The sequence below is a fragment of the Littorina saxatilis genome, linkage group LG15, assembly GCF_037325665.1.
Source record: "Littorina saxatilis isolate snail1 linkage group LG15, US_GU_Lsax_2.0, whole genome shotgun sequence".
Classification (NCBI taxonomy): Eukaryota; Metazoa; Mollusca; class Gastropoda; order Littorinimorpha; family Littorinidae; genus Littorina; species Littorina saxatilis.
Genome location: NC_090259.1, coordinates 26,491,582 through 26,517,016, shown reverse-complemented (window position 1 = coordinate 26,517,016; position 25,435 = coordinate 26,491,582). Strand labels below are relative to the sequence as shown.

The window sequence follows — 25,435 nt, the reverse complement described above, 5'->3', positions numbered from 1 at the left end:
ATGTGTTTGGTGGTAGTGTGGAGTTTTCAAAGAGAGAGAGAGAGGGGGGGGAGGGGGTGGGATTAGGAGTAGGAGCATGTGTCATCTGCACAGAGTTCACATTTTACAGCATGACATGTTGCTTTGTTTTGACAGCATCTGAACCAGTGTCTGCAGTGCTGGAGGACCTCAGATATCTGGTGCCTGCAGTCATGGACGACGACGACTCTTTGGACAGTTCTGACGAAAACCAGGATTGAAGCCCTCTTCGTCGCTCACTTGATGATAACCTTAAGCCTCAAGGACTCAAAAGATTTTAATGTCTTCACCAAGGATTATGAAAACCTTTTTTGCTCCAAGATTTCTTCGCAGCTGTGGGCAAGACAAGGTGGTACATGTGGCTATTCTGGAAGCTGGAATTTTGATAGATGTTAGCGGGAAGAAAACACAGGTCTGAAGCAAGAGTCCAAGAAAAAGTTCAGGCAGAGCTTTTGGACCCAAAATATACCTATGCATGTTCAAAGCATAAGAGATGAAGCTGAGAGAAAAAGACAGTCAGATGTAACTTTACTCCCACACTTAGCACTTTCCATTTGAGAACAATTTAGAAGCTTGTGGTGCATATGTGGAAAATGTGAATGAATTGTGTGGAGTGTGTTAATGGAACAAACTGAGTGAAAATGGCAGCCTGCATAATGTATATTTATCTGATTTTCGTCCTTGAAAGAAAGATTGTTTGCTTTTGATGCTGAATGTGATAATTCTGTGTCTGAACTGTGATAACACAAATGTGCACACCATTCTACGCACTTGTAGCAGCACACACACACACACACACATAAACACAGTGTATAATTATTCAACATACGTTTAATATTTTTTTGATAAATTACAAATAATGCTTGTGTTATTTTTCATCTTTAATTACGCAAGGAAAGCAATAAATTATTTTCCTACATCATCAGTTGTTTCTTTGTCATCATTGTGCTTTCTCTCTCTCTCTGTCTATCAGCTTTTTGAGTTACCAGCATGCTGGAATTGTTCGTCAACAGCAAGGTATCCTTTCTTAAAACAGTATTACTATTGAGTACTACTGTCAACCGTTCAAACTGTCCAAACCTTGTCATGAACATCATACTAAACAAGCTGGCTTGCAACAAGAAACGCAATGTGTCTCAATTCACTTGGCTGCTTATGGCATCTATTTTTGACAGGAGTTTGTCATCCCTGTCAACTTTAATTTCACAGATTCATCCTTTCACAGGTGGTTTCACATTACATCTTCAAACACATTTTCTGTCATATTCTTGCATCTCGAGTACACTGTCATACCACAGCAATGTACAGTTTCGAAAATATGTATACCACGGATCAAAGAAACAGAACTTTATACTACATGAACATACAACATAAAAAGTCCAGATAAAAATTTACCCCCAACCCCCTTTCGTAAAAGCAGCTCAGTAGCGTTTCGGCAGTGGCTTCACTGTCATACTCTCCAGACACTCAAACACAGTGTGTGGATCTTGGTCGGCGATGACGTGCTGAGCGTCGAGGTAGTAATCTGAGATCTCCTCCACGTAAGCGTGATACTGGGCCAGTCGCTTGCGTACAGCTTCTTCCTGGTCTTGCGGATGACGATCCAGTCTGGCCTTGACCTCCTGGGTGGGGGGCGGGTTGTACAGCATGTGGTAACGTTCGCCGGTCACGGGGTCCGTGGCGCGCTGCGTCAGACGCTCGATGACGGAGTCGTTTGGTACCTCCAGGAAGAACACTCTGCAAGAGGAAACGAATGTAGAGTTTCATTGCCTTCTTCTGCGTTCATGGGCTGAAACTCCTACATACACTCGCGTTTTTTGCTCAAGTGGGTTTTTACGTGTTTGACTGTTTTTACCCTGCCATTTAGGCCTCTTTTGGGGGGAGTTTCATTACTAAATGTGGCAGCTCGGTAATGACGATGAAGGTGGCTTGTTCATTTGAATACTAAATGTAAACAACGAAGTGACTGTGGTAAGATGAACAAAGTTAAAAAACAAAGGATTACTGTACTCACCAATACAAAGACGACACAAGACGATTACGAATTTTCGCTTCTGGAAGCTTCATCAGGAAAAGTACATTTTTTGTTGTCTTTTGTGTTCTTTTTCTGATGAAGCTTCCAGAAGCGAAAATTCGTAATCGTCTTGTGTCGTCTTTGTATTGGTGAGTACAGTAATGCTTTGTTTTTTAACTTCATTTGAATACTTGTAGTTCTCTCAGGTGCCAGGAGACTGGTTCCATGTAACTCTCACTCACTTTTGTCATCCATGTTTATAGCGCTTACATCCCTTAGTTTTGTACAGCTAATAGAGGTTTTTGTGTGTGTTTTTTTAAGGGTAATTTTCTAATTTCTTTCTCAAACATACTCACAAAACAACAAACAATCCTTGCACAGTAGTGCCGGTACACAATTAAAACTTCTGAACGTAAAAACAGAGAGTTAACACAATGGTTTCAATATCGGAAAATATAACCAGGTCACTCATTTTGTTGGGAGGTTGTAATGGGCAGGGAGGGAGGGAGTCTTGTACATGCAATTTTGCACCACCCACCTGTTTGGTGCGAGTCCAGCCTTGCCCAGTTGCTCGGCCTGTTCGCGTGTCCTGGGGTATCCTGACAACACCCATCCCCGTGTCTGACAGTCCAGCTGGCACAGCCGCTCTTTCAGGATGTTGAGCACAATGCCGTCGGGCACTGAAATTAACAAACAAAAGTGAAAGCTTCATGACATCTAAAACATTTATGAAACGGGGATGTCATTTGGCCTTGGCAGTCTGCAAAACGCAGACAGTTATTTCAAATCGCTGGAAACTTTGCTGTAATTTCGGCAGAATTGATGAACTTTTTTGATATGTGGTGATAGGGGACTGCAGAAAACGTCCAAAAATTGCTGAAACTGTTAAGGCCATTTGCAGAAGAAAATCAATCCTAGCATTATCCCTGTGAAGATGAAAGACACTTGTTGATTCCATAGGTGTCAAGAGACTCACTGGTTCACAGCTCTCAGTAGCTGCTGTCTTATACTTAGAGCTTGCTTCATTTTCTTCTTTGAGTTTGATGGAATCTCATAGAAAAAGCTGACATTGGAATGTTGACTGCATTTTCAGTTCAATTTTTATGAATTATGTTTTTGACTTTTTTTTCTGTGTGAAGCGAATACAGTCACAGAAGTAAAGCTGAGATGGGCAGCTTTAATCTGCCCTTTTAGCTAGGAAAAAGTCATATATATATACAGAATGAAAAAATGGCAAAAAATAATAAGGAAGACAATAAATGAACAATTATTAAAAAAAACCACGACAGCATATACATTTATTGGCGTGATAAAACCTGTGCCTTTTCCCTTCCCATTTCCCCAAAATGTTGACATATTTGTGTACTCACTCATCCTGTCCTTCTCCACGTAGGGTTTAGCGGCCAGTCCCGCCTTGGTTTCTTGTGTGATGGCCTGCTTGATCAGCTGACCACACGACACTGACAAATCATAGACAAGTTTCCCATTGATAGTCTGAGACAACATCCACATTTTAAATAAGGCACTCTCAGACAACATCCACATTTTGTGTGTGAGTGTGTTTTTCTTTTTTTTTTTTGGGGGGGGGGGGGGGGGAGGGGGGGATTGCAAGGAGATTGGTCAGAGTGCAAATAAAGGCGTAGGGAGTAAAGCATGATGCCAGTCACAATAAAACAAGAACGGCTTGCAAAATGTCTGATTATATTTTGAAGTTTTGTTTCCTCCCTTCTCCCTCTTAACTCCTTTAAATAAAGACTGACCTTTAACGATGTTGTACTTGTTAGCCAGCAGCGAGGCCTGCACCCCCTTGCTAACCCTCCTTCCACCCCCACGCCACTCCCTCTCCCTTTTAACTCCCAGTGCCCCCCCCCCCCCCCTATTCCCTTCTCCCTTTTAACTCCTTTAAACAGGCACTGCCACTGACCTTTGACGATGTTGTACTTGTTAGCGAGCAGAGAGGCCTGCACCCCCTTGCCGCTGCCAGTGGGCCCCAGCAACACAATGCGTGGGGTCTGAGGCGAGTTGGAGCGAGGCTGGCTCTGCAAGAAGGCAAGCGCTGCACACACACACATTGCACTTTGATATTAAATTGAAATAGACGAATTCTGAAAAGAACTCTGTTGGGTTTCAAAACCTCCTACAAACATTGGAGGGACCAATCACTAGCGAGGAGTCTGTCGGAAATGCATTGAAACGCACACGTTTCCTTCATGCCCCTTGCTAGTGATTGGCCCCTCCAATATTTGTATGAGGTTTTGCAAGAAGAGGTCACTCTTCCATTACCCATACAAACCCGACAGAGTTATTTGAGATAATCGTCTATTGACAAACTATGAATAATAAACTCAGTTTTCTGATTTTTATGTAAAAAACCAGGATACTGCAAAAAGTGCTACCCAAATATGAATGAATTCCTAAATAAGAGCAACTGCTGCTGAGGCACATCCAAAGAGGTACATTTTCTCAGGATTTTATGTTTATAAAATTGTTAAAGAAGGAAGGCATGTAAAAATATTGTGAAAACAAGTTTGTACATCGTTACGATCATTCTAAGGATAATCCTTTGATGAATAACTTGAACAATAACACATGTAGTAGCATAATAAAGTAGTACCTTGTGAGAAGACATCAGCCTTGGGCTGATCAGCATTGATGACTTTGATGGAGGAGGCAAAGCAGCGACCAATGGCATCACTATGACGATGGTACTCCACCAGTTTTTCCACCATCTCTGGCTCGTTCTGACCTTTACCTTCCTCTAGGCGACCTTGAATCTCCGCACTGCTAGGCCATTCAAAGGTCGTGTGGTAGACGTCTGTAGAAAAGGACGTTCATTTAGTTTGATTGTTTTGTGTTCACATTGATTAGAGATCAGCTCTGCTCCCCCCAAAAAAGCAAGTTGATTTTATCCCGCACTAATGCGTACATTTTTTTTCCAAGAGCTATTTTACCTTGTGTTTGGAGTTTCAAGCTGCAACTTTTTCATGCTGATAACAAACACATTCAGGGATCAGATTACCATTCTGATGCTGTTAGAAGAATACTTATTCCAAGTCAAAAATAAAAGTACAATAAAGCGAAAAGACAGTTTAAAAGAAAGCGAGGGAGAAATAAAAATTACAGTCTATGAATAGCAAAGAAAGTTTCCAAATTAAACACAATGTTTATTATGTCTTACCCCCAGTCTTAGGATCCACTCTTTTCCCAGCAGCTCTTTCAATCAGCACTGTGTCCGGGGCATCCAACACCACTGAAAAAAAGATAACAGTGGAATCAATAACCTGTTCGATAAAACAAAAAACTTTATTGGAGTAGAATTCTTTTATCAGCAAAATATCCTGAAGGTTTTGCTGTTTGTTCTTCAGAGATTGCAATATCCTTTCTTTTGTTCCTCCAAATCAGAAATACCCATAAAGCACATGGTGCTATCTGTGCAACATGTCCATTGGGGTGTGCACGTTAAAGATCCCACGATTGAAAAAAGGGTCTTTCCTGGCAAAATTGTATAGGCATAGATAAAAATGTCCACCAAATACCCGTTTGACTTGGAATAAAGGCCGTGAAAGGTGAATGCTCGCCTAATAGGCTACTGAGCTTTACTGGCCGATGTGAATGCCTTATATATTGTGTGTAAAAAATGTCTGTTTGTCTGTAAAAAATTCCATTTCAAACGGCAGAAATTAATATGTAAGCGCCTAGGGCTATATCTAGATTAGGCGCATAAAAATGATCATAATAATAATAATGTAAACATAAGATTCTTTTTACTGAAAATTCAGACAATGTCTGAGTGAATCAATAATCAAGAGTGGTAGGTTATTGGAACGTTTATTTAATGACAAAACAAAACGTTACATTTACGGTGCTTCGACCCGGTGGTCTTTTCAGTAGACAGACAGACAAACACCAACAATACAGATAATGAACGAAGTGATTAGAAGACAGACAAATGGAGGAAGTGTATTGTATTTACCATCCCAGTCCCGACATGAAAATGTATGATTTTACCTTCGAATTCAGCATCAATAAGTCAAAGGAAATCTAGATGTAGTGGTCAGCCGTCACTTGGTAGCATTGCAAATCCTCTTCTTACAGATTCTGTATGCATTGTTGTCTCTCAGAATCTCAAGTTGAATGAGCAAGACGCTGGTGAGGTGATTTAACTATCTTTTGAAATGATTTCAATATGTGAGTGAACTCACCACAGTGTTTGGGATAGATTCCTAGTTCCTGCAGCGCCAGAGCCTGTTCCCGTGTCTGTGGGAATCCCTCCAGCACCCAGCCCTTCTTGACGCAATCGAACATCTTCATCCTCTCCTTCAGTGCAGACACCCACATTTCTGTTGGCACAGTCTGCACAAGGAAACAAGAAAGTGTATCACAGATGACTGGAATTGTTGAGGGCCTGGGGAAACGTTTGTTTTTTGTTAGTTTTGTCCATGTACTGTATGAAGCAGAAAGAGGAGTTTGAAAAAGTAAAAACAAAAGGCTGAGAAGAAAAGTCGGCTGGAAACTAACATCTCTTCCACCATCCTGCTATTAGTTCCAAATTAATGGAAAAGTGTACAGATACACTGTAGCTGTTTCTGGTACTACTACTTTCAACATTTTTAGTCAGCCTTTAGGTGAGAGTTTATACACAATTGTGGAAGCTCTCGTCCAAAATGGGTTAATCACGAAACCAGAAAAAAGGATGGAAAATAAAGGAAAACATAGAAATTCCTTAAACTTAATGACTGGATTACCAAAATCACATGAAACTGAGCCAATCAGCTTGGATCCAGTCCAGAATGTATCACAGATACAGAACTAATGCACAACAATAATGACACAACATTGCTACAAAACATGCTGACAAAACATTATGACAACAACAAAGATAATGCATAAAGAAATACAACTTACTGCTTTCTTGGCCATGAGGTCTTCTATCTGATCTCTAAGCTTGGGGTCTGCTTCCTGCACCAGATTTTCTGGCGTCAGATGCGTGCAGCGCAGCTTAGTGGCAACCATCTTGCTAATACTGCGTTTTCCAGCCGCAGGTGGTCCCAGGATCATGATTTGTGGCACTGAGAAAAAAAGACAAAACGTGTTTGTATTAATTTGTGTTGACGAGCACTTTCATCCAAACTAATAAAGCAAAAACAAATCAACAAAAAAAAAGCAACAACAACAAGGCTGTTTGCATTTGTATCTTTATACCCAATAAGCAGGACAAGTAGAATATATAAACACTACTTGAGGAAACTGATTCATGTTTTATTTGTCCTCTCTCTCTCTCTCTCTCTCTCTCTCTCTCTCTCTCTCTCTCTCTCTCTCTCTCTCTCTCTCTCTCTCTCTCTCTCTCTCTTTTAATTCAAGTAAAATCAAACATCAAAAAAGTCTGTACAGTTGCTCTTTATTTGTTTACACAATTGCATTAATTAAGCACAAAGTTGATCCCACATGCACAAAACTGGAAATGTTAAAGAAGCATTTCACACACATCTGCACTCTTTCCACCCCAACCCTATCTGTCTGACTGCCTGTCTCTGTCAGAGAAAGGGAGAATGTACGTTCTGGCTCACCGATTCCGACAGACCCTAAATATTAACGCAAAATAGGCTTCTGGACTAAACTTTTACTAAAATGAAACATGCGACAAAATCAAAAAAATACTGCATAAATCCATACAAAAAAAAATACAGTAAAGTAAGGTTGTTTTGAACCAATGCCGGGTCTGTCGGAATCAGTAACCCAGAACGTACATTCTCCCTTTCTCTTATACAACATTCTTAAGCTCAATACGCTCTCTCATTTACAAACTTTACTTCATGTGTTCTTTCACTGTTAGAATTATATCTGATACATGCAATGTGACTGTCTAAACGAATAGTTAACTCTTTACAAGTGATTCTATTTTTACTTTTTCTTCCCGTCCTATTTGAATCCCCTTTTTTAAAAACTGCTTTTTCAGATCTTCTATATCGATTGGCTTGTTATATTCAGCTCGTGTTTTTGTTTGAATACTTGCTTTCTTACTTTTGTAGTCATCAAAGTCTGTTTGTATCTGTTTGAATTCTTCGTCAGAAACTTTTGAATCTTCAAGTGCTTTACTGATAGACAGTTTTAGGCTAGACAATTTTGATGATGCAAGAGTGGAAATGGATTCGTGTTTTTCAAGCTTTTTCACAATTTTTTTCATTATAGCTGATGCTATAAATGATAAACCACCAACTGCTGCTGCGACACCACCTAGGATTAGAGAAACTGGAGTCCCTACTCCGGTAGCTAACAGAATTGTTCCCGTTACACCTGCAGCTGATGCAAGGATAGTAGAACCAGTGCTGGCATTAGAAAGGCTGTTGTAAGTTGTTGAGTACTTACGTCTAGCGCGAGAATATTTTTCTAATTCATCTTCTAGTTGTTTTTGTATATTACTAATGTGTGCCAGTCTGAATTGTTGACTTTCTGCTGCACTTTCATCAATATTAGGATAAAGCTTCACACTGCTAGTCATCTTTTTAATGCAAAATATAAAATATTTATCTTAATTCTCACTGGCCAGTGTTTCTGCTAAGCTTTGAAGCTGTTCATTGCTTAACACCTTATCTGTATAGTAGAAAGCAATCAAATCAAGATAAGTAAGATTAATACTTCTTATTTCTGTTAAATTATTTATATCTGCGTTAACAACAACATTTTGGTTTGACGTCTGTTTTTTTATTGTGTTAGAATCCTTTTGAACAGCAATAAATACTCTGACTTCTTCAACATTTAATGGTCTCCAGTTGAGATTTATTCCTCTCATTAGAACAGTGTTTGTGGTTTCTTCCCTTTTCCTGACAACTATATCAAATATCATAGTTGCATTCTGCCCTATTGGAAGCTTGGGTATAAAATCGACAATGGTGTCAGCGTCCTTTTCAACACTTTGTTTTCTGTGAATGAGATAGTTGTTCTTATGGAAAGGTTTAACTGCAACTTCTCCCCTGCTGTTAATCGCAGGAACAAGGCTAACAATTAGTGGTTTAGCATTGATTGACTTACGGAATGTGTCGTCTTTTCCAACAAGAGTGTATGGACTCACAAATTCAAACTTCATTTCCCAGTCAATCTTTTTTATAACAGGACTAAGTACCCATTTTTTATTCTGATGTTTCCACATGTAGTATATGTCATCGACAATTGGATCAGGTACATTAACATCACGGATTTGACCTAGTTTGAGGAATCTTGGTTTCTTTTCATCGTCGATTTCCTTTCTCTTGTAATAACCGGTGTCTGTAAACTCGAATGCATACACTGCACCAACTTCAGCATTGCTCTCAAAGTCGATAGCGTCTGCTAAATCTTTCAACTCTATAGTTGAACATGCAACAGGATAAGCTATTGTAGGTCCACTCGACATTTTAATACTCAATATTTTATGGAACTATTTCCAATGTAATGTTAAACAAACAATCAACTGGTTGTCCACTTTGATTTTTCAGATCAATGTGTAGGAATTCATGACACCCTTCCTCCAAGTCCTTGAACTGAAGTGTCTTAAATGTTGGCACGTGCATTTTACAAAAAGAGGCATCACTCGGTGGAAGAATCCTAAGCAGATCAGAACGCTGATCATTAAACAGATTATAGGATGTGTTAAGCTCTCTCATGTGAACAAACAGTACACTGTTAACATCCATGTCAATGGGACGTGTTCCCTTGTATAAATTTGTAATTCCAAGCATATCAAGGAGTTTGGTTGGAAACTCAACGTTTACTTCTCTAGTTTTGGGCATAGTAAGAGTAGCAATGAGACTTGCATGATTTAAACTCGCTGTAATACCTACTGGAGCAAACAATTCTTTCTCTAAAGTGCAGAAGTCATAGTAACCATCTTCTACAGAATGTGTTTTACCATTAATTCTAACCCAGTTGTTAGCCTTTTTTTTACTGATATTATACCAAGTAACCTTGTACATAATTTCATGCAGTGCAACTTTCATTCCTCCATTTTGATTGTTGATAGGGTTTGCAAGTTTAACTGGCACACTAGTCTTCACATTTGTTAGTGTGATAAACATTTTTTATTCAACAACAAAAATGAGTCAGTATAAATTCAACAAAGACGTTAAATACAAAACTGGACCATATTACAATCCAAAGACTATTTCTTTCCATGAGTTGGACTTTGCTGTAACAGAAACAGAATCCATTCGCGTTAAAGTGCCTGACCCATTCCATTCTTACCTAAATCCCCCAATCAAAAATGATAGTGTTCCAAAGATGTGGAACTCTCACCCAATTCAGTTCTATCAGAATCAGTTAAACTTTGCAATATTCTGTGCAACCACAGGATGTGGAGTGTCCTATGCAGACCACATGAATAATTCAAACTTACTGACAAAGTGTGTGTACACATTTCACGTTTACTATCAGTGCAGGAGAATCTTGTCTGAACTTCAGGCACCAATGCCGCATGAAAAGAGCTGGAACCCATTCAACAATAGGATAAACATGAAAGTGTATGAGCGTCTCTGCAATGAATTCAATATAGATTTTAAGACCGACTTTAGGCAAAAGCAAGACAAAAACCATGGCATGGGAACACTATATTTATGGGGTGTCCACAGGAGGTATAATTTTGATTACTGGCCAGGTCATACATCTTTTTCTTCAAATGTGCAGGTACAGTTAGGATCAATAGAACAACAGCACCACAATGCATGGACTACTTTTATATTAGACACCGGCAAAGGTTTCACTGGATCAGGTGTTGAAAGGATCAATGAATCTATCCGAACATATGCGTGGTGCTTGCTAGGCTCGCAGGCACAGACACGATCAAACATAATGAGAACAAGCACAGGGTTTGGTGCACAGAAACAGTTGTTATCAAATTTAGAAGATGTCATAAACTCTGCAGTTGATCTGCCTTCCAGCATCAAAAGGTATCAAGACTCTCTCCGTTATGCAAGATCAAAAGTTGACTTTGCTGTTGGTAACGGCCTTTACATGTTACCTTCTGATCTCCAGCTGCAGATTGGAACAATAACAAATTATAACAATGAAATCATTATTGCTAGTGACACCCAGCCGCTTGGAAAGGGTGAAGAACTGAATTCAGAAATCAGAACGATGTTACAGCCATATCACAATGAACAGAAACAAAGCGTGACAAGTGAAGATCACGCTGCAGGTGAAGATCATTCTGTCACTAGGGATGATCAAGCTGTTAGTATTAGTGATGATCATGAATCGCAGAAGACTGCTCTAGTAATTGGTGGAGTGGGTGTAGGCTTACTTTTGCTTTATTCTCGTTAGCAGAACACCTGCAATTAAAACTATTAAAGTCCAGAGATGTTCAGCCATGAAACCAACAACTTTACCTGCAAAAGATAACAGCCAGCTAACAATTGAACCAATGATTCCTGGAAGTGCATCCAAAGCTTTTGCTGCTAGTTTCTTTAATAGTTCTGCAATGTGTTTGAGTTGTTTCTTTACCCATCCCGGATCAGATGGAGGTGAAGGTGAAGGTGGAGGTGGAGGTGTGACAGTGCCACCTGTGAGTGTTAACACTAATGTGCTTATTGCAAATCCTAACGCAGTTAGTATACTAGCTATTGTGATTCCCTGCTCTCTGAAAAGCGTTCTAATTCTTTCAGCAAGAGTTGTGTCTTCGTAAAGGATTCTTTGAATTGTATTTTTTATTCTGCTGACCTGTGTTCTCAGTTGTTCTCTATTGTTACTTAGAACTTCTAACCTTATGGCTTTCTCCTCCTGCAAATCTTTTAAACGCTTAGAAATTCTGTTTTTTACTTCTTGTTCTAGGTTCAAATCATCAGCATCAGCAAGTTTTTGTTTCTCTTTGTTTATATCTTCATCCAGCTGACCTAGTTTTGACAGATTATTTGCTATTTCACCTCTGATGGTTTGTAGTGATTGATTAAGGGCTTCTATTTCTCTCATAGGTAATAGTTCATGTGGAGTCTTCAGTGAAGTTTCCTCAGAAAAAGAAGTCTCTATTTCTTGTATAAGTTGATCAGCCTCATCTGCAAGTTTATTAAGATCTTGCAATGGAACAGATTCTATTTGAGTAGCAGTTGGTAGTCCTAGTTCTGCTTGTTGAAGTAAGGAAACAACATGGGAAGATGATGACCGTGTGCTAGGCACAATATCTAATTGCCTAAGTCGATTAGCAGTAAGTTTTTGTTTTAGTGAAACTTTTGATAGAAACTTAGCAGGATTAGATTTATATGTAAGTTGGACTTTTTCTCCTTTATCGCTAGTTGTATATAAATGATTTGCTTCCATTTTGAACTGGTTTGGATCTAAAACATCAGGTTCTTCTCCTAAACTTTTGTAGAAATCTCTAACTTTACCTTCCAGAAGTTCATGTCGTGCCACCTCATAATGCAGTGAATGATGGTAGGGAACCAAAGGGATTGCTTCGCTCATGTCGTCCGCTGGCTCAAATAAATCTTCAAATCCACCTTCTGCCATTTGTAACTTATTTTTTATTTTGAAAATAAAAAAAGATGGCACAATCGTTCGGTTCTGTTCTTGATCCTTACAGAAGGCTGAAAGAACCTCTCGGGGTAAAAGGAATAAGGCAAACAGTTATAGTTACAAATAATCCTTCTACTATTGATCAGAATGAAATACTTACTGTTAGGTTTCCTAATCTGGGTAAGAACGATGTTATTGTACCAGGCACTGTAAGACTATCATTCAAATTAGAATTAGAATCTGGCTCAGATGCAAATAGGACTTTGGCTTATAATGTAGGAAGAGCAATTGTGAGGAAGATTACTGTCAAACTGGAAGGGCGGGAAGTGATGTCATTGAATAATGCAGATGTATTTTTAGTTTATGCAGATAATTGGTTGACTGACAATGAAAAGAAAAACAGAGTGTTTCAAGGGATTCAGTCAGACAATGGGATAAAAGTTAGAATAGGAGCAGGAGATAAAGCTGACAATAACAAAAAAGATAACGCTGTCAATGTTGCTTTTGGAAACAAATTTTGTATTCCACTTGACTTTGAACTCATAAATTCACATCCTCCCTTCTATCAAGGAGCATTGCGTGACAGGCTGTCATACGACCTGACTTTCAATAGTTATGATCGTGTTATGCTTTCACAAGACCCGGAAGCAAAGTATAAGGTGTCTGGAATTTCTTTAGAGTTTGATGTTGTAAACCATCCTGAACTGGCTAGACTTATAGAAAATCAGTACAGTTCTAAGCTGCCTATCTATTATGAAAGAGTGTTGAATCACAGTACACTTTCAAAAAGCCAGGCTGATCCAATCTGGAACATTAACTTGAATACACCAGCTAGGTCAATGAAGGGAATACTTATGTTGTTTGAGGAACCAAAAGATTCATATGAAAGGCAAATAGAAAAGTTTTACAATCCACTAATCAATAGAGTATATTGCACAATTGAAGGGCAGCCAAACCAAATATTTGCATCTGGCATGCTGCCATACCAACACTATGATGAAGCAAGAAAGTACTTTACTGGAGGAAGATTGAAAGACCCAACATCTGATCTTGTGGCTAAAGATCTACATTTACACGGTGTTGGCGTAGAAGATTTCTTGACAAATAAATATGCGTTATGGCTGGATCTCAGAACAACTGACGACAACAAACTGCATGGAAGTGGAAGGCGAATTGAAAACGGATCAGAAGGAATCACAATACAAATTGAAAAGGAAGTAGGGAGTAGTAGTAAATCAGTTAAGATCTACGTGTTTGTTGTGTCAGATGCGCAGTTAAACATCTCTGAAAGCAGATTACAGGATATTGTTTATTGAACGTGTTAAAATGAAGTATCTAGATTTTCTTCCAAAAGATCCACACTGTTCTTTGATTTGTGGGGCAACAGGTTGCGGCAAAACAAGATATGTTTTGGATTTATTACAAACTGTTTACATAAATCACTTTGAACACATAGTCATATTCTGTCCAACCATAAAGCATAACAGAACATACAAGGAGAGAAAATTCATATGGTCTGATCAAAATATATTTATTGTAAATCCTTCTGATCGTCTAAATGTTTGCTTGGAGCATTATTTCGATCTTTTTCAGAACACACCAACACTGTTTATTATTGATGACTGTGCAGCAGAACGTGACATTGTTAGAAAGAAAAGTGCACTAGCAAAGCTTGCATTCAGTGGACGACATGCATTAATATCAGTTTGGATATTAACACAAAAATACAATGCAGTTCTGAAAGACTTTAGAGAGCAACTCAAAACAATAACATTGTTCTATTCAAAGGACCGTGACAGTTTTGAAGAGTGTCTTCGAGAAAATGATGTCATTGAAAACAAACAGGAGAGAGAAAGAATAAAGAATAATCTGAAATCTTCTAAGCACTCGAAACTGGTTTTAAAAACTGATCAACCAGTTCAGTATGTATGTTTGTAGAAATCCTTGCTAAGTTCTTGTCAAGTTCTTACTCAAGTTCTTGTCAAGTTCTTACTCAAGTTCTTACTCAAGTTCTTGTCAAGTTCTTGTCAAGTTCTTACTAAGTTCTTGTCAAGTTCCTACCTAAGTTCTTACTCAAGTTCCTACCTAAGTTCTTGTTAAGTTCCTACCTAAGTTCTTACTCAAGTTTAATTACTAGATTTTAATTTTATTCTGCATCAAAATAAAATGAACTGTGATGAATTGCTGATGCAGACTGCTACAGATATTGAAATCTGTGACAGTAGGACTATACCTGATAAAAAAGAAAGATTGTATTCACTTGCTGTTTGTGGAAAAACAAAACACTACCTTGGGCGGCAGTTAACTGTGGAAGAAGTACAACATCTTTCCTCAGAAGATATAGAAAAGTATCATGGACGGTATGAATCAGTGCTTGGTTCTAAGATGGTTAGAAGTATTGGACAGACTGTTATAGGTTTGTACACAAAGATTTTTGGACATTTTACACCTCTCGACTCGGAGGAAGACTTAACACATGATCTAACTCATGACCCTGTTGTTTCCAAGTCCCTCGAATCTCTTGCCTGTGGCCTGTATTATCGATTTGGTGCTTTATTAGTACCATTTGTTGCTGGATTAATTACTTTCAAACACATTAATTTTCAGAATAAAAAAGATGACAGATCAGTTGAAGCAGACAGTGGAGCAGACGAAAATACCAGAAGTGAACACAGTGACAAAGAAACCTGGTAGAGTAGAAGCAGGAAAAAAACTAGCCGAATGGAACAGACAAAAAAAGTTAAATCAAAAGGCAAAGCAGAACATTATGTCTGAGGTTGAGCAGACACCAAACATTCCTGAAGTGACTAAGGTCACACAAACTGATCAAGAATTAAAATCTTCATTTCTATCATACAGAAAAGTAGCTGTAGCAGCTGTTGTTGGAGGAGGTGGATACTTGCTTTACAAACTTTGGCAAGGCAAATATAAAGTGTCAGAAACACCAAAATCAGAACCACCAAAATCAGAAACACCAAAACCAACAAACAAAGCAGTACAAACAATAAAAAAGCCCACAGTAGTACCTGCAGTGGATTCATTTCATATGGAATAATTTTAATATTTTAATTTTGATAACATAAAAATGAGTTCTGAAAAGACAATAGTTAATCTAGTTTATCACGCTGCAGTGATTGGAGGCTTGAGTGTAGGTTACACAATGCTGGGTAAAAGTCTCCTCAGAATGAAACCAGCCGACTTGGGAAAGTTAGACTTCGAAGACGGTGCTAAACTAATTGGTGTTGTGACAGCTTCCTTTGCAACAAAAGACTTCCTGGTGAAGCAAGGAATTATTCCAGAAAATATAAACATGTAAGACAATAAAATGGCTAGCTTGGTTATGGTGGTGGGAGGTGCGATTGTAAATGCGCTTGCATTTTCTGGCAGCAACTATTTGTTTTCTAAACTGCAAAATGGTGAAGAGAGGGAAAGGCACAACAAAGCCATGGAACAACTGGCGAAAGCACAGGATGAATACGAGAAGAAACGAATTGCGCAGTTAGACTTTATGAATGATAAACTCAGGCAGCAAGGACATGCAAACAAAACCTTTGACAATGTTGATGCAGCCATTCAAGAATACTATCTCGTAACTGGAAAGAAAATGAAGACAAGTGCTCCTCCAAAACTGGGTGACTTTTATCAGCCTTCAGAAGAGCAGAAAATGGGCGAGATTGTTTTCATTGTTATTGGTATGGCTGTTGTTTACTTTATTGCGCGTGCTGTCAAATCTTAATATTCTGTCATTTAAAAAACCATGAGTGATGCTTTGTTATCTAAAATATATTATTCCCCAAAAGGATACTGGAAAGGAAGAACTGCTATTGACAAGCTCAGTGACGCAGCAGGTGTTTCTCAAGATATAGCAAAGAAATGGTTGTCAAAGCAGGCAGTTTGGCAGATCTATTTACCTGCACCAAGAAAAATTACACGACCACACTTTGTTAACATTAAACCGAATGACACTCATCAAATAGACCTGCTGTATTTACCGCACGACACAGTCAGAAGGAAGAAATATAAGTATGCACTGACTGTAGTTGATGTTGCAACAAGATACAAAGATGCTGAACCGTTGACAGAGAAAAGTGCTATAGCTACAGCTGTTGCCCTGCAAGAAATTTACAGACGTGGACCACTAAAGTATCCCAGAATGATTCAGTGCGATGATGGTAAGGAGTTTAAAGGAGCTGTCAACCAGCTTCTGTTAAAACATCATGTTACAGTGAAGAGAGGTATTCCAGGAAACCACAGGTCACAGGCTATTGTTGAGAGCTTTAACAAACAGTTGGCAGAAAAACTGTTTTCATATCAGTACCATCAGGAATTTTTGGACACAGAAAGTAAATTGCGTAACACTGAATGGGTCAAAAGATTACCATCAGTACTTAGAGCAATGAATCTGGAGGTATTTAAAGCTACAGGGTTAAGACCAGTTGATGCAATCAAACAGAAAACAATACCTGTTGCTCCAAAGTCAACAACACCAGTGGCATTACTACCTTTCAATCAGAAAGTCAGATATTTATATGCACCCGGTGAAGCTGAGGGTGACAGCAGGAAGCGTGCAACGGATCCAATCTGGAGTATTGACATTCATGAAATCAAGAGAGTAGTAGAGACAAATCCACCTATATATTACTTGAGAGAACCAGCACCGCAAAGAGCCTTTGTAAAAGAGGAATTACAATTAGTTCCACGTGGTACAAATGTTAAATGATTTTTTATTTCAGATTTTATAGTGTTAACAAAAATGGAAGCTCTGAGAAAGAATTGCAACTTCATTTTTTTAATTTATATTTTTATTTTGAGTTATAAAATCAAACTCACAGCGATGGAAGACTCTGTATTAGAATCTTTATCGACAGTATTTGACACCGTTGAATTACAAGTAACGGATCCTCAAAATGTGCAGTCCAGTGTGCAAGACGCCATTGAACAAATTCCAAACAATTTGTTGATTGAACCTCCAGTAAAAGTGCAGATAGTCAGTTTAATAAAATACAAAACAGTCAGTGATGAGGTGCTAGAAGTTCATGTTTCAACCAGACAACTAGCACTTAATTCTATGGCAGAATTGAATGGAAACTGGGCAGATGAAATGATGAAACGGTTTGAGCAAGCTGCAGAGGATGCAAAGATGAAAGGATCCGGATGGTCAGAAGGTGAAATTTTAAAAATAGAATTGAAGCTAAGTAAATTTGCCCCCATCAGAGGTAGAAGTTACATACCTTTACCTCCTGCTCTTGTCAAAAAACGTGCTGTGCTGAACATAAAGAATGATGATGACAAATGTTTTATGTGGTGTGTTCTGGCAAGACTGTACAGTGTAAAGAAAAATGCAGAAAGAGTGTCTAACTATCATGCATACAGAAATAAACTAAACTTTACTGGTATTGAATTTCCTGTCAGCATTACAAGCATTGACAAATTTGAACAGCAAAACAAACCCATCACCGTAAATGTTTACACGTGGGATGAGGAAGATGAACTGAAACCAGTCAGAATATCAAAGAACTCACCAACGATTGGTGATTGTGATACTAACCATGTTGACATGTTACTAATGACTGATGGTGTAAAATATCATTACACTTTGATTCGTACAATGAGTAGACTGATGGCGAGCACAAGCAATCACAATAGTAAACAAGACTTTTGTAGGCGATGTCTCTTGCGTATTCCATCAATTCATGCAGCACTTATACACAAGCAACATTGTAAGAGCGTTGATGATGCGGTCGTGAAGTTAACAACACCACCGCCAGACAGCAAAGTGTATTTTAAGAATGTATGCAAACTACAGAAAAGTCCTTATGTTGTTTATGCTGACTTTGAATCTATCATTGTGCCATATGAAGGACCTTTACCAAAAGACCTACCTAAAACAGTAACTCTAAGTAATCATCAAGTCTGTTCATATGCATTTATTGTTGTTAGTTCAGATGGTAAACATTCTAAACCGCAATTGTACAGAGGACCTAATGCAGCAAAGAACTTCTTACAGCAAATGAACCAAGTGCGAAATGACTGCTCCAAACAACTGAATCTTTCAGACATTGTTATGAAACCTGAAGACCAAGAACAGTTTAACTCTACCACACAGTGTTGGATATGCGAACAAAGTCTAACACCAAACACAGACAATCCAATAGTAAGAGATCATGATCATGTAAGTGGGCAGTTCCGAGGAGCAGCACACAGCAAATGTAATCTACAATTAAAGTTTGATCCTAAGACTTGGAAGCTTCCAATCTTCTTCCATAACTTGCGCGGTTATGATTCACATCTGATCATGCAGGCAGTAACTGATGAATACAAAGCAAGATGCATTGCGCAGTCTTCAGAAAAGTACATGGCCTTTACTCTGAATAGTTTATACTTCTACGATTCTGCTCAACATCTGATGGGAACACTTGAGTCTTTATCTTCATCACTAACTGCTTTCCCAATCACATGTAAGTACTTTGACAGTGACTTAGTTAGAAAGGGAGTCTATCCATATGAATACATGGATTCGTGGGAGAGGTTTGATGAAGATGAGTTACCACCAAAGGATGCTTACTTCTCACGGTTGAAGGGTAAAGGTATAAGTGACGAAGACTATGAACACGCTAAGACTGCATGGAATAAATTAGGATGTAATACAATGGGTGATTATCATGATCAATATTTGTTGGCTGATGTTTGTTTACTTGCAGATATATTTGAGAATTACAGAAGAACATGTATGAAGCACTACAATCTAGATCCTTCACATTACATATCTGCACCAGGCATGAGCTGGGATGCATTTCTTAGATTTACAGGAGTAAAGATTGACTTGCTATCAGATCTACCTACACTTCAGATGATTGAAAATGGACTACGTGGAGGAATCAGTATGGCTTCACACAATTACTGCAAAGCCAACAACAAATACTTGGACGACTTTGATCCTATGAAACCTTCTAATTACATCATGTATCTAGATGCAAACAATTTGTATGGTTGGGCAATGTGTCAGACGCTTCCACTTCGGAACTTTAAGATCTATTCAGGACCATTTTCACAATGTGTTGTGCTGACAATATTAAAAGCAGGCCCAGACAGTCGAAAGGGATGGATACTAGAAGTTGACTTAGACTATCCACTATCACTTCATGATCTACATAATGATTATCCTTTAGCGGCTGAGAGGTTAAAAGTAAACCCAAGAGAACCTCCAAAGCTGGTGCCCAATCTGTTTCACAAAAAGAAGTATGTGTGTCACTACAGACTGTTACAGTTTTACATTAGACATGGATTAATTTTGAAGGCTGTTCATCGTATAATTTTATTTGATCAAGAACAGTTTATGAAACCTTACATCATGAAAAACACAGAACTGAGAACCAAAGCCGCTGATGCATCAGAGAAAGACTTTTTTAAACTGATGAACAACAGTTGCTTTGGTAAGACAATGGAAAACCCACACAAGAGAAAGGATGTTAGACTTGTTACAAGAGAAAATGAGGCCATCAAGCTGACATCCAAACCACAGTATCAAGACTTTAAATACTTTCATGAACAGCTGTATGGTATCTTAATGAAAAAACTTGTAGTCAAGCTTGACAAACCAGTATTCATAGGCTTTACTGTGCTAGAGTTGTCAAAACTGTTGATGCTTGAGTTTTTGTATGATTATTTGAAACCAAGATATCCCAAATCGAGAGTACTTTACACAGACACAGATTCATTCTTACTTGACATTCCAGCGGATGACATTTACAAAGATCTAGAAGCTGAAAGTCCTGCAGTAAAAGGAAAAGATTCTTTTTATGACACTTGCGACTACCCTAAAGAATCACCATTGCACTCAAATGTTAACAAGAAGGTTATTGGAAAGATGAAAGATGAAATGAATGGGAAGATAATTAAGGAGTATGTTGGATTGCGTGCAAAGATGTACAGTGTTGCAAGTGAGAAAGGGGTGGTTAAAAAAGCAAAGGGTGTAAGCAAACAGGTTGTAAAGTCGAGCATATCGCATGATAACTACAAGGAAGCACTGTTTCAGAAGCGAGTGTTTCACCATGACAACCCTAAGATCAGTTCCGCGCTTCATCAGATCAACACAACTATTGTAAACAAGAAATCTTTAGATGCTAATGACACAAAGCGCGTTTATTCATCACCAGAATATTCTTATGCAATTGGCCACTGGAGAATAAACGCAAATAGTATGAGTGTGTAATAAGAATTTTTGTCAATCGGGAAAACCCGCTATGACAGCTTTGTTTTGACTGCAGCGGGGGAGAGGAAGTTGCTTGCGTTTGGGAAGTGTTTGTCTGAAAGGGGGAGTGGGCTTTGTTGAGTTTCAAAGCAGCCACCAAGTACACTTGTCAAAGCTTGAATCAATAAACAAGTCATTTGCATAAAGTGCACTTGGCGGCCGCCTGAAAAGGCAGCCTTTAGAAGTTGTTTGATGGGTTGGAAGAAACATCAATAGCAGGCAATACAAAGACCTGGCGCTCCAGCCTGGAGCGCTCTGCTCAACCGTGACTGACTTCTCACAACTGAGTGTAGTGACGGGTTGGAAGAAACATCAATAGCAGGCAATACAAAGACCTGGCGCTCCAGCCTGGAGCGCTCTGCTCAACCGTGACTGACTTCTCACAACTGAGTGTTTTCTACCTGAGAGGATCGTGTTTGGAGTTGTAGTGGTTCTTGCATGGGAGAAGTCCAATATTTTCTAATCTCCTCATTACTTTCAAACATTGTCTTCAAATCTTTTTTCAGAGAGTAGATTTCAATGAAAGACAGACCAACTGTAGAAAACCTGCTAAAGTATGGTTTCAGCAAACGAGCAATCTCTCTCAGTTTGCGTGAATAAGCTGGTGAGATGCCAATGTTTGCCTGCAACCACTCTTCCCACTTGTTTTTGTGAATTCCTCGTTCCTTTTCTTCCTGAAAGAATTTGAAAGATGCATCCAGAAGAGAACCATACTGAAGGTTAAAACACATACTGGTGGCCTCCTGTCTTTGAATCTGCCTGTATCCTTCCTTCAGCTTTTCAATAGCAGCATCTGATGACCCTATTTTCTCTGAGGAAAAAAAGAAAACTTCTTTCCTAACTGTCTTACTCACATCAACCTCTTTTGACTGCAAGTATTGATGGAGTTCTTCTGGTGACATAACCTTTCGTTTTTTTACCTGCTCCCCATACAGAGATGTCAGTTTTCTTTTTGGTTGGGAGAGAAATCTAGGTAGTTTCCTACTTTCTGATGGCCCTTCTCTTTTCATTCTATTCAATACATCAACATAATTATTATGATGAAATATATGCTCCTCAATGATGCCAAGTTGTTCTACACTCCATCTGCTTTGTTGATCCATATCTTGAGGAAGAAGTTCTCTCTCTAATTCTTCAGAAATGCTATCTTGACTCTCACAGAAAGCACAACTGCACGGCAGGCGAGTCCGGAATGAAATGGCAAAATCACCAGGCTATGTTACAATCAATACCAAGTGGTGGGCGGACGTGACGTAACTGTTGCTATCACATGATTTAATCTTGTCTTGCCATTGGAGGAATCAGTATAGAAGACAAGCTTGCTGTTTGTTTTTACCAGATCAATACGGTAGTTATGGCTAGCCGACCGACGGGCAGATTGGATCAATACGCACGCTGGCTGCAACTAGTTAATATTTCAATGGAAACTAAATTTAGCGTTGCACAGAGAGAAAGGGGGAATGTACGTTCTGGGTTACTGATTCCGACAGACCCGGCATTGGTTCAAAACAACCTTACTTTACTGTATTTTTTTTGTATGGATTTATGCAGTATTTTTCTGATTTTGTCGCATGTTTCATTTTAGTAAAAGTTTAGTCCAGAAGCCTATTTTGCGTTAATATTTAGGGTCTGTCGGAATCGGTGAGCCAGAACGTACATTCCCCCTTTCTCTCTGTCTCAATCTCTGTCCCCCTCCTAGATAGACGGAAAGACAAGACACACACCCAAACACACACACATTCAGAGTACTCACCATCCAGCGTGTCCCTGTTGAGCAAGTCAACGAGAAAAGCGATGGGATCCTCAGGGCGGTTGATAATCAACTGTTCTATCAGTTGCTGCAACAAAGGGAATGTTTTGTCTTAGTATTTGCATCAACGATTTTCAATCATAAATGTGTTTGTTCTTCATGTAAATGTGTTTGTACTTTGATGGATTCACGTGCTGGGATACACACAGACAGGCACTTTGTCTAAACGAAAACGACAGACTGATACACACACACACACACACACACACACACACACACACACACACACACACACACACACATCAACCTTGACATATCAACACGTATCTTTAGTATTACATATAGGTTAGAACAATTTTTTTTATCATATATTATTGCCTTTTAAGGCCAGCTTCCAAGGTGAAAAACGACAAAAAACGTGTTCAAATCTTTCTGCCATAGCATTTCAGAAACACTGCTGATCTTTACCATTTTTGGTTCATATATTCTTCAAGTGTGTCTGAGCGCTCAGACATAATTCAGTTAAGTGTAATAGAAAGTTTTGATGTCTAAAAAAAAAAATATATTAAATATAAAAAAACACCATGACGAAAATGTATGATAATCATTTCCCAAATAACTCTTAATGCAAGACAGATACAGACATGAAATTTTGCACACTTACCACAAATTGAGCACTAAACAGTGTGCTATTTTTACAAGAGTGTATTTTGCAGAATTTAATTTTTTTTGATATTCTGAAATTATGACTTTTATGTGACTCTCATAGGGATGTTTACATGTGCTCTAATGTTCCAATAAAATAGCAAAATGTGCCTTTGTTATCAATCATGCAGCACACAAAATTTTATTTGATTTCATTAAATAGTTTTTGAGATGTGTGGGAAATAGTGACGGTATGTGTGTAAAACGCGTTTTAGAGAAAAACGAGTTTAAAGTTTAAGATAACTTTAATATGACTGTTGTGCATGAGTCAGATGAGAATGCCTATTTTTTTTTTCCAATATACACTTTGGGGCAAAAGAAATGCTCACCTTATCTACTCATGGGCCCCAGCAAGGTAAAATTCCCCCCCGATTCTCATTTTGTCCTACTGTCTCATATATGCGCGGATCTTCCTGGCAAACTTTGCGGCGTCAGATGCTTGAATCTGTGCTCCTCTGACACAATTTCTGTCAATTAGCTGGAAACACAGTCTTGCCCATTTGCCTACATCCAGTCCAAGTTTTTCAAACACAGCAAAGCGTCCACATTCTCCATCATTGAAAACAATGGGGGCATCATTTACAGCCAGTCGAATCCTCTTCTTGCCGACAAAGATGGTCTTGGGGCGGCACCGCTGCCATATCACATTGTGAAATGACTCATTTGTATTTTGTGAGCCACCATGTAGACACTTTCTAAGCAGAGAATCCTGTGACAGAGTTGTAGACACTTTCTAAGCAGAGAATCCTGTGACAGAGTTTCAAACACTGGCTGGATGGCATCAGTCACATAATCAGGAAGAGCATTCTTGTCTGGGTCTCCTTTGCCTGTTTCTTCAGTCGCCTGTGACGCCACATAGCCCAGATATCCTGCCTCATCTGGTTAATGTTTCCAACATTGTTCCTTATAGCAGTTCCATAGTGACCCTGCATGTTCAAAATTGCCTTTTTAGTCAAACCCCCCCCCCCCCCCCCCCCCCCCCTTTCACTGTTTTGCCATTGCTTGTTCTCATTTACAGTCTGGGCAGAGAAAAGAATAAACAAACTGTACCAACAGTTTACAATCAATCAAACGAAATCCAGTCAGATCACTGTCACTGTCAAACTCCATTTCTTCTTCTTCTTCTTTCAATTTTGACTCGGACGCAGTCAACTTCGGCTTGCTTTCCTCAGCCGTAGGCTCAGACGAGGTGGAGGGGGTAGCGTGCACATCGCCACCTTCAGCTTCGCTGTCACTGCTTCTCGCTGCCGATGTGGGCTCAGTTTGCTGCTGATAAGTCCCTCTTCTGCCAGTCGGGTTCCCAGTCCGACTCTTCTTCTTGTAGGTCTTCCTTTTCTTCGTCATTCTGGTGTTTACAAATTGTTTCCCCTTCGAAACACGTGTTTTGTTTACAGTTGCTGTGAACGGAAGTGAAAAAACAAAACATGGCACAGCAGAAAGGCTTTGCCAAGCACGGTTTGAAAGCTGCTCTCTGATTGGCTGAAACCAGACCCCTCTGTTCTTTGGCATGCTTAACATCGACCAATGAAAATACGTCTTTCTAACGAGTTCGGCTGTCAAATCAAGCTTGTAGATTTGGTTTCGCTGAGCACAGTGGTCTTTGAATGAATCGTCTGCTACATTCCAAACCGAAGAAATGTACTTTCAAAGTTTATGAATATTTAATGAGCTGCCACAAGGCATTTTTTGACACACCCCTGATGCACATTTAATTAAAATAAAAATATTTAGGTTGTTTTTTGCCGCAAAATTATTGCATAGCGTGATAGTTGAGTGGTTTATGTACTTAACACAGCAAACAACCCAAATAACCAAAAATGTTAAAAAAATGTTATTTTCACCTTGGAAGCTGGCCTTAATTCAGAAACCGGAGCGCAGTCATATCAACAAAACACATCAAACCGCAAAGAACGAAAATCAATCCCGTTCATTATCTTTTTGTTTCCAAATATCCCTCACCTTATACATGTCGAAGAGGCCATGCTTTTCAGCATACATGGCAAATTCCGGTGGAATGTGTAAAGGGCGTTTTGTCTGATCCATGGCTGTAGCAGCTTTTTTTTCACCCTTCACAGATCGATGCACTTACAAGCTTCCTGTGTTGTTTTCTTAGGTTGCTACGAGGCCATAAGATGTTCTGTAAAGCTCAATCCGATTGGTCCGGCAGCTTATCAGCGACCATGTCATAGGCTTTGTGATTGGACAGACGCCGGTAAAGGGA

General features: G+C 39.0%; 2 protein-coding genes across 2 annotated transcripts in view; one reads left to right on the top strand and one right to left on the bottom strand.

Annotated features, from left to right (window-relative positions):
• LOC138948945 (coiled-coil alpha-helical rod protein 1-like) overlaps positions 1-940 on the top strand; it is a 53,492-nt gene extending 52,552 nt beyond the window's left edge. The window contains exon 20 of the mRNA XM_070320612.1: positions 136-940. Coding sequence (XP_070176713.1) covers positions 136-239 — 104 coding nt within the window. The 3' untranslated portion in view covers positions 240-940. The remainder of the gene's footprint in view (positions 1-135) is intronic.
• Positions 832-25,350, bottom strand: LOC138948946 (adenylate kinase 8-like). The gene is made up of 10 exons (XM_070320613.1): positions 25,174-25,350; positions 22,513-22,597; positions 6,938-7,101; positions 6,235-6,385; positions 5,211-5,282; positions 4,647-4,847; positions 3,957-4,088; positions 3,403-3,492; positions 2,571-2,712; positions 832-1,755 (listed from the first exon to the last, which is right to left on the bottom strand). The coding sequence occupies exons 1-10, from the start codon at positions 25,255-25,257 to the stop codon at positions 1,440-1,442; spliced, it is 1,437 nt and encodes a 478-aa protein (XP_070176714.1). The 5' UTR covers positions 25,258-25,350; the 3' UTR covers positions 832-1,439.
• Between the last annotated feature and the right edge of the window lie 85 nt (positions 25,351-25,435).